Source organism: Dasypus novemcinctus, chromosome 5, assembly GCF_030445035.2.
Source record: "Dasypus novemcinctus isolate mDasNov1 chromosome 5, mDasNov1.1.hap2, whole genome shotgun sequence".
In the NCBI taxonomy this organism is placed as follows: domain Eukaryota; kingdom Metazoa; phylum Chordata; class Mammalia; order Cingulata; family Dasypodidae; genus Dasypus; species Dasypus novemcinctus.
This window is the reverse complement of record NC_080677.1, coordinates 111459408-111468835: the sequence shown is the minus strand read 5'-3', so window position 1 is coordinate 111468835 and position 9428 is coordinate 111459408. Positions and strand designations below refer to the sequence as shown.

General features: G+C 53.7%; 1 protein-coding gene and 1 long non-coding RNA gene across 3 annotated transcripts in view; one reads left to right on the top strand and one right to left on the bottom strand.

The window, feature by feature from the left end:
• Nucleotides 1-237: 237 nt before the first annotated feature.
• Nucleotides 238-6482, bottom strand: LOC131278531 (uncharacterized). Its single transcript, XR_009185885.2, has 3 exons — nucleotides 4900-6482; nucleotides 1408-4545; nucleotides 238-1012 (listed from the first exon to the last, which is right to left on the bottom strand). It is a non-coding gene; the product is annotated as an uncharacterized lncRNA (long non-coding RNA).
• A 295-nt stretch (nucleotides 6483-6777) lies between these two features.
• Nucleotides 6778-9428, top strand: part of PLXNA4 (plexin A4) — a 465144-nt gene continuing 462493 nt past the window's right edge. The window contains exon 1 of one of the 2 annotated variants that reach the window (XM_071215277.1): nucleotides 6778-6967. In XM_071215277.1, coding sequence (XP_071071378.1) covers nucleotides 6956-6967 — 12 coding nt within the window. In that variant the 5' untranslated portion in view covers nucleotides 6778-6955. Of the gene's footprint in view, nucleotides 6968-7253; nucleotides 8144-9428 lie in introns of those variants that run through there. The other variant, XM_058297369.2, reaches the window with a different exon arrangement.

Here is a 9428-nt window from a genome sequence, read left to right as displayed (position 1 = left end):
AAATGTTCTATGTATATACATGCTTATTAGAAAAGTACCAACCTTGCAGTATATTAAAAAATATGCTAATGCATGTATACAAATACACTCTTCTGTCCCTTGTTTTCTTTCCCCAGAGACGCATACATAGATTTACTTCATTCTGTTTAATACCCGCACTGGGTTTTGCTGTTCGGGGGTACCATAATTTAATAGCAATGTTTTGAGGGGATGGAAACAGAATGACTGCAAAACCCAGGGTTTTAATCTTAAGTTTAATTTAGAAAGAGGAGAGTACAAATGTTAAGAGGTTTCCATTTTGGCTTCCTATATAACCTGAGATAGGTCACCTCAACATTCCTTGCCTCAGTTTTCCTTCTTGATTCTGGAGTTAAAATAATACTAGGAAAAGCTCCTTAAATGTAAGACTTGGTAAATAACGGCTAATAGAAAGAGGGTATAGCAATATTTTCTTGTAATTCAGAAGTGGGCTACGGGAAGAAGGAAACTTGCTGTTGCTATAGTGACACTGAATTGAGCTGATGCTGTTGGTGTATTTGACGGGTGCCCATAATCAATCAATCAGCTGAGGAGCTGGGCAGGCCTGGCCTTATCCTGGTCAGTCGTCTGTCCTGTCCTCTGGTGTGTTTAACAACCAGCTCTCCACGGAAACAAAAGCCCTGATTTGTAGCGTTTGCTGATTCCTGTGGTGTAAATATTCCCACCCCTGCTGATTTCAAGCCACCAGTGTGGTATTACCTGAGGCAATTGTCTGTGGCTATTTTTCTACTCCGACTTAGTGTAGACACCACTTTCCCTTCTTTTCATCCTTCCTCTCTGCTCCCCACCTCCCTCCTCCTCTCTTCCTACCAGGGACCAGGGCAGTACTCCCGAAGCTGCTGAGGGCTGAGGAAATTCCTTGAAGCCTGAGGGAAGGTGGTGCAAGAAAGTCTTCATGGGACACTGTGTGGTGGGGAACTGGGCTATCAGCTTCCGGTCCCTTCTTATTTCTAGTCTCTTCTCCTTGTCGTACCTTCTTTTTTTTTTTTTTTTTTTTAAAAGATTTATTTATTTATTTAATTTCCCTCCCTCCCCTGGTTGTCTGTTCTTGGTGTCTGTTTGCTGCGTCTTGTTTGTTTGTCCGCTTCTGTTGTCGTCAGCGGTACGGGAAGTGTGGGCGGCGCCATTCCTGGGCAGGCTGCTCTTTCTTTTCACGCTGGGCAGCTTTCCTCATGGGCGCACTCCTTGCGCGTGGGGCTCCCCGACGCGGGGGACACCCTTGCGTGGCAGGGCACTCCTTGCGCGCATCAGCACTGCGCATGGCCAGCTCCACACGGGTCAAGGAGGCCCGGGGTTTGAACCGCGGACCTCCCATATGGTAGACGGACGTCCTAACCACTGGGCCAAAGTCCGTTTCCCTTGTCGTACCTTCTATCAACAAGGATTGTCCTGGGCCTCCTCCTGGCCTGATGCATAAGAGAGGGGAGCAGGCCTAGGGAGCATTTTTAGCACAAGGGCCTCGTGCTCTGCAGGTGCAGGGCCTCCCTCCGGAGTGCCCTCATTCTGAGAATCTCTGAAAGGCCTTCTGTGGGAGGCAGGTGCCAGGCTGCTCCTTAAAACAAACAGGACCCAGCACCCTCTCTGCCTTGCTGTCGGACACCTCTGATCTCTGACCCTCTGGGACAGACTACAGCCACCTTAGAGAGAGTGCTGGACTTGACATTCAGTTGTGAGGCTTTCCAGCCACTGGGTTGGGTTTTCTCCTATTTGCTTAGCACACTGGGAAGTGCTAAGAAGCTTGAGCCAGGAGCTCTGAGAGGATTTGTCCTAAGCAATGGGCCCAGTCCTGCCCAGTGTGGGCAATATCATGCAGGAGGCATGCTCCCTCTGTCCTCATTCTAAAGCCAAGTGAGCTCGGACAATAAGAGTAGGGGGCTCATGAAGTCAAGGTTGGGCATATGAAGCTTTCTCTGTAAGTCACTGTATTAGAGATCTATTGCTGCACAGCAAATCACTCCCAAGTCAGTGGCATAAAACAACAATAATCACATATTATCTCCTGGCTTCTGTGCGAGTCAAGAATTAAGACATGGCTCAGCAGAGATCGCTGGTCTCTGCTCCGTGATGTCTGGGACCACAGTTTGAGAAGACTTGCAGGCTGGAATCCTCTGTATGCTTGAGTGGGGCTGAAGGGGCCCACTGACAAGGTGGCTTGCTCATGTGGCTGGTGAGTTGGTGCCAGCTCTTGGTGGGAAGCCTCGGTCCCTCACCACAGGGCTGCTTGAGGGTCCTCACCACAAGGTGGCTGGCTTCCTCCGGAGGGAGTGCCCCAAGAGACCAAGCTGGAAGCTGCACCGTCTTCTATGGCCTAGCCTTGGAAGTCCTGCTCGGCCACCTGCAGTGGTCACACAAGTCGGCTGTGATTCAGAAGAGGGGGGACTACATCAGGGCGTGAATACCGTGGGTGAGAGCCACTGGGGGCCATTCTGGAGGCTGGCCGCCACATTCACTTAGAACTGATTATAGGCAGACCACCTGGCGACCATCTTGTGACTGTGTGAGAGCCCAACGCTGCCTGCATTACAAGAACACCAACAGTCATTTGTACTGTTTGTACCCAAGACAGAGGGGTCAAGTGACTACCTTAAGCCTCTTGGCAAGCGAACTAGGCAGAGGCAAGGTGGAGGTCGTCGTGTGGGACCCATGAACCAGGGGGACCTTGTGTCTGCTGTGAGTGAGCCCCCGCGTGTCCACATTTTCTTATTGTGGCAAGACATGGAACTAACCAAGAGCTGGGGCTTGGCCGTTTCTGGCCATCGGTCTCACCTCCTCCTTCCTTCCACTGCTCTAACTTCTAGTTCCTGCAGTTAAAAGGACAAGTTTGATTTTTAGCTGAAAGAGAAAGAAGCATTTGCGAAGTGGATAAAAGATTCCAGGGAGGAAGAGGAAGTAAGTTTGGACCATGGAAGTCATGGGGGCCCAGACAAGCTGGCGGGGGCATCCGCCCATTTTGGCACCAGCCTCCAGGTGTGGACTGGGTGGAGGCATTCTCCTGGAGGGTACCTAGAGGGGGCAATGGAAATGGAGCCTTCTGTCCAGTGGCTCGTGGCCGTGGACTTCTGTGAGGAGCCCCCCGTGGAACAGCACAATTAGACGTGTTCCTAAGCACAACCGCCACTGGGGAGCTGTCACGTGCTGGCAGGAAACAGGGGAGGGACTGTTAGTGTCATCCTAAGTCTTGTATAAGCAGGAGAAGGCCAAGAGTTGTCAAGATTCAGATATTAATATCACCGTGTCCTCGTTTGCACCCAGGAGCGGGTGGAACTTGGGACAGTTTTGGTGCACTAACATTACACAAGCCACCAAGTTTAAGGTACAGTAAGAACCTTGGTGACAGAGACGTTCTGCCCTTCCCCTCAGGGCAGCCACTTCTCTGTTGTTTTACTGTCCCGTAGTCCAAAGTCTCAAAGCTAGGACTCTTGGCCTTACTTAACCCCTTAGGAAACAGGAAAGAACAAGCTTATTTAAATGTCTGAGAATCTCAAGAGCTGCCTTTGACACCTTGGAACGACAGCTTTCACCGACGGTAGAGGTTGAAGGCTGCTGGTTTGCACAGTGGACATCTGGGGACACACCAGGAAGCAGGGGCCAGGGGGGCAGTTGGGGCCCATCTTTCTGTCTGCAGTCCTGGCCGACGCCCGCAGAGCGTCACTGCGGAAGCTGCTCTTCCTTCCCAGCCTGCTGAGAAGCGGGACAATGCTGATATTTCTGCTCTCCTGCAGGTGGCGCCACAATTTAGGTTTTTAAGCCGCTGTCTGCCTGTGGTTTCTATCAGGCTCACTCCGTAACACCCAGCAATGGGGGCAGCTCTTGGGGATTCTCTATAGCACCACCAGGCTCTGGCGATTTATTTAATGAGCAAATCTGGCTTTTATCAATTTAAATAGCTGTTCTGTTTCTAGGCTAAGTGGTAGCTAAGTGAAGGAAAACTTCAGGATTTCTTCTCCTCTCTCCTACTAAATCTGGCCCCTTTATATGGTCATGAGTGATGAACCAATGCTTTTCTCCCCAAACCCCACAAAAAACAATAACCGAAATTCTGCAAAAAATGGCTTCCTTAGCAAATAGGATTTTATGAAGCAATATGCCATTGAGCTTCTCCCTCTTGTGGCCATGGAGCCTGGAAATGACCATGACCTACCCAGCTTAACCACCAGGCCAGGAGCAGAGTGGATGATTTGTCTGCGGGAGAAAGCTAGACTGCTGTTCTTCTGTCTCTCTTTGCCCCTCGCCAGCTGGCAGGGGCTGGGGGAGGTGTGAGGGATAAAGGGTCTGTCCATAAGGTGGAAACATTCGAACTCTCAGATGCTGCTGCCTTTTCCCGTGTCTATGCATAGAGAAGGGTCAGGAGCGCAGAGGGCCTGTGTACCCTCCTTGTCTGTGCCATTTGAAAATGAAGGTATGTGTGTCCAGGAAGGACTAATAAACCTTACATGTGTGTTGCACTTACCTCAGAGTTTCAAAGGGCCTTAATAGCTCTCACCTGCTTGGAATGCCACTCCAACTCTAAAAGGTAAAGGGGAAAGGTGAGCAGGTGGAGCCTCATCCAGGGGCTGTGACCTACCCCTAATTATAAAGTTGGTCTGTGGCAGATCCAGGAGTAGGTCCCAGGTCTTTCAACTTGCAGCCTTTCTCATCTTACCCCACCCCAACCGTCAGGCTTGGGAGAACAAACCCAAGGGGCCCTCATAATTTAACAAAAAGTTAAGTTCCACGCCATTGACCCTTCCTGCTCTTCCTTACAATGACCTCCTGCCTGCCTCCCGCGGCACGCCTTCCACACGTGTTGTTTAATGGAAGGGAAAGGCACTTCACCAGACATCCCCGTTAACAACAGGACCATCGACAGGGGTCCCTTACCTGCCCATTGTCGGTCTGGCTCTTTGCTTTCCTGTCATTTGGCTCTATTATTACTCTTCAGGCACCACATGGCATTCATTTCTTTGAATGAAAATAAACGACACCACACACGAGGCAGGAGATAAAGAATAATAAATACATTTGAATTGCCACCTCTAAAAAAGAAAAAGAAAAAGGACTTTGAATTCCCATCCATTCATTAGGAAATGGGCCTGGCGCTCACTAGCAATATTCACACACACACACGCACGTGCGCATGCGCAGGCATGTATACACACAGGCTACAGGGGAAAAAAAGACAATCAGGTTGTATTAAAAATACATGCTAGAATGACTGAGAATGGAAGCAGAGCTGTTTTCTCACTTTCTCCCTCCCTTTCAGCATTTTTATGGCATGCACAGAATGCAGAGTGGCAAACAGACATTGTAAAGGATTTCCCCCACTTTCATTAAATCATACCCCTTAAGTAGTGCATTAGGGTTTTCCACAGGGCTATCTGCTATGTCACTTCTGGGAAGGGTCTGTGATGGTCCAGTGCAGCAATTTTAGAGAAGATACCTAGAGGCAGGGCCAGGACTGAGGGGGAGGCAAGACTGTCACAGCTCTGAGAGTGAGTGCCTCCTTCAATTTTGCACCCTTGGTACCTCGGTTGCCTTACCCTAGTCCCAGCCCTGCCTAGCCCCAGATGCGTGTCCATGAAGCAGCAGCTTCGAGCTATTTTATGTTTTTCTCCATGCTTCTGACACTAAGCTGATATTGGCCTAGTGTGCTTTATCTTGAGTCTGGGATCCAGGGTTTCTGAGAAAAGAGGAGCCAGATCAATGTATTAACATAAGATAATAAGATAACTCCTTGTTGCTTTCTGGTCTGTGCAATATTTAGTAGAAAACCAGAGGCTAAAAGGGCTCCACTCTGTCTCCTGGAATACCCTTTAAACAAATACCCAGCATCTGGCTTCCCCCTGCCTCTGGCTTGGCTCATCTCCTTGAAGCATTCACCTCTCGAGCGTAAAGTATTCAGCAAAACCTCTCTAGCTGGACCCAACCTGACCTATATAGGGTGCTCACCCTGGGGCCTGTAAAACTTGCCAGCTCATGGCTTGTTTCAAAAAGTCTACTCAGTTTATAGCTTTGATTTCTGGGGGTGTAAGAATTTATACTGTTGTCAATCATTTCCACCTAATAGGAAGGTGCTGAGATGTTTTGATGGGAGGGACAGTAATAGCCAGGAAGTTGTTCCATGCAGAGGAAAAGTAAGATTGAAGAATGGACATAAGGGAGGAGACCAAAAACAATGACCTTATTTATGGGGTCATCCTTGATTGTCACACACCTGGGGAGGCAGTTAGTGGGCACCACTGGCTGGTGGTACCACTTCCCTGAGACAGTCGTGTGGATGGGGATAAGGTTGGATCTGAGGGGGCTATGCAAAGCGCTGACTAAACAAGTGGGGGGATCCCTTAGGTTTCTCCTGGTGGGTGGAGCACATTCCTAGCAGGATCTAGGAGAAGGTGTCAGCAGTAGGGCTGCCCACTGCCCTTTGCATATTTCCTCCCTGCCAGGTGACTGTCTAAACCAGAGCCACATCATGATGCCTTTCTTTGGACTTTCCCAGCTGCCTTGATGTTGGCATTGGCCTGTTTTACCTGTGCTCTAGGATCTAGGGTTTCAGAGAGGAGAGGAGCCAAGCCAGCCCCTTAATATAAAATATAAACATTGTCAGAAAAGTCAGTTGCGCTGTAAGCACTGGGCCCTTGTAGGCTCATAGGCTCTCATCCCAGCCTCCTGTCATTTGGTGTAGTGCAGGGTGCCTGGGGTGGGGGTGGGGGGGGGCGGTGCTGGGGCGGGGTGCTGATTGGGAATGGGTATATGCCTAGCGTTCAGCGTGTGCCCGTGTCAGCGCTGAACACTTGAGGGTCCCTCCGACCGTCAGCGCCCCGTGCTCACCTTCCTAGGCAGCTGAGTGCGCGCAGTGCGCCCCCTTCACCATGGGTGCATCACTCTCTGCCCCACATCGTCACTGGCACGGTGGCTCCGTGCGGGCAGAGGGGACTACATGGGGTGTCAGGTAACGTCCATGTAGGGGAGAGAAGGAGAGCCGGGTGGCGGCGAGTGGGAGCGTGCGGTGGAGGCGCCCCCTGTCCCCTCTGCCATCCGCTCTCCCTCGGTCTGGGTGTCTGTCGGCCGCGAGCTCCACGGCAGCAGCGAGAGCGAGCCAGAGAGGGAGCAGCGGCGGCGGGGAGGGGAGGAGGCGAGGAGAGGGAGGGAGAAAGGGAAGAAGGGAGGGCGGGAGGGAGGAGAGGAGGACCCAGAGAGTGCCAGGCAGCTGGAGTTTTTGCAGCGCTTGGCCGGGCTTCAAAGCACAGCAGCAGCGAGCCGCGGCGGCAGCAGGCAGCCCGGGAGCTCCGGCGGCAGCCGAGCCAGCGGCAGCCCCGCTCCCTGCCCCCTGCAAACTTTGCGCGCAGCCTGCCCAAGGGGCTCGGTGGCCGCCCGGGAGGCCCAGCTCGCCCCGCAGCCGCGTTCGCCGCCGCCGCAGCGCTCGCCGCCACCGCCACCGCAGCAGCCCCGCGCCTCCCCGGGGAGCAGCCGGCGGCTCCCGCGGCCCCCCAGTCCCGGCTCCTTGGCACTGCCCGGCGAGTCCCCAAGCAGGGGCGGAGGCAGCAGCGGCGCTGCCGGCCGCGGGCTGCCGGGGGGCGGCCGCCGCTGCCCAGGGAGGCGCGCAGAGGTGCCGAGAGCGCTCCCCGGCGGGTCCCCCGTGCACTTGCCGCGCCAGGGCAGCGGCCGGACCGGGAGAGCATGGGCGGCGCGGAGTGACGCCGCCGTGCCCGCTTGGCATCAAGGACATTCAGCCCGTGGGGGTGGGGACGAAGGGGGCCAGCCCCACGGCGCCAGCGCAGACCCCGAGAGCCGCCGTTGGTGCTCGGGCTCCGGGGCTGGGTGGAGGTAAGGGGTGCTTGGAATTTTTCCACACTCCCGGACCTTTTTATTGGACATTACGCCCACCTTGGACGTGGAAGAGGAGCTGTCAAGACCCGAAGGTTCTGATTTTACCCCTGAGCTTGTCCTTTCCTTCTCCCGGGTTCTCGGTGCCTCGGTGGAGTATTTGCGTTCGGGGCTGGGGCTGGAGGAAGCAGACACGCGCGCACACGCACACGTTCAGAGGAGGGCGAGAGGCAGCGGCACAGGCTCCATCTGCAGTGTCAATGCGGCGCTCCCGCTGAAGGAGGGAAAGCGGCGCCTGCAGGTAAGGAGCCGGGCGGGCAGGAGCCCGGGCTGCGGCCAAGGGGGCCGGGCAGGCGGCGAGGGCAACAAGGGCGGAAATAGCCGGGTCGGTCCGGGGAGTCCTCGGCTACCCTCGAGCCAGCCCACTGCGCGTGCACACACACACACACACGCACGCAGGAATACACACCCGCACACACCGCGCACACGCACCTGCCCACGTCCCACCTGGAGACCTGCGTAGGTGCAGCGCGGCCGGAGCAGGTATTTCCCATGTTCTTTCTCCTCTGATGCTCCCCAACTCAGACTTCGCTGAACCAGGACTTTCAGACTAGGATTCTGTGTATTACTGGATCTCTCTCCCACCCGGGGAGGCTGAGGGAGTGATTTTTCAGTTCCCGGCCCCTTTCATCCGTAGCTGTTTTTAAAAACGAGGGAAGTAATGGGAGGTCTTGGGAGACCCGCCCAGTGTAATCTCTGCTCAGTGGTCTTTGTACACCCTAGGATTTTAGTGGCACACAGATTGACAGATACTGAGATATATATTTGGAGAGAGTGGTGGCCTGGCGCGCGGGGAGGAGGCCACATAGGTGGATGGGGCTGCAGTTCTGTAGGGCGGTGGGTAGGAAACAGGCACTGCGTTTCCCCAGTAAGAGGCAGCACTACTGCCTTTCTGAAGCGTGGCTCCGCTTCCGCGGGAATGTGCCGAGATTTCAGGCAGGAAGGCGCTTAAGCAACGCTGTGTGTGCATTGCTTGTCTAAGGAGGGTTTGGGCTCAGATCCTCCTTAAAAGGTACGACCTATTCCCATCCCCAGTCTCTGGAAAAGAGCAAGCAGACAGGATTTGGGCACCCAGGACTTACGCCTCTCCCTCAGCTCCCTCCCCTTCCCATCCCTCTGCACTGTAGTGGAAGCAGGGGCTGCTCATTTCCTGGCCCCTGCTAACGCCCGCACAAGCCTTTAGAGGTGTATGTTTGAGAAAAAGAACTGAGTGGGGAAGAGAGGAAGCTGTACCCCTGGAAGACAGGAGGGTTCGCTCTCTCATGACCACATCCGCAGTGCCCACCCTCTAACCAAGGAAGGCATCCCCCAGAGGCTGCTTGCCAGGGATAGTGTAGATGCACTGGAAGCCTGAGGTTCAAGGTTCTATTTCTCTAAAGCCTTTCCTTCCTTCTCTTCCTGTCTATAGTTCCACAGGCTGCTCATTTTCCAACTTTTTCTGGAGAAAGTAGGAGGTGGCTGGGGTTCCAAAAGGTTTCTTCACAGTTCCCATCTGGGGGTCAAAAAGTAATTCATTCTGGGCTCAG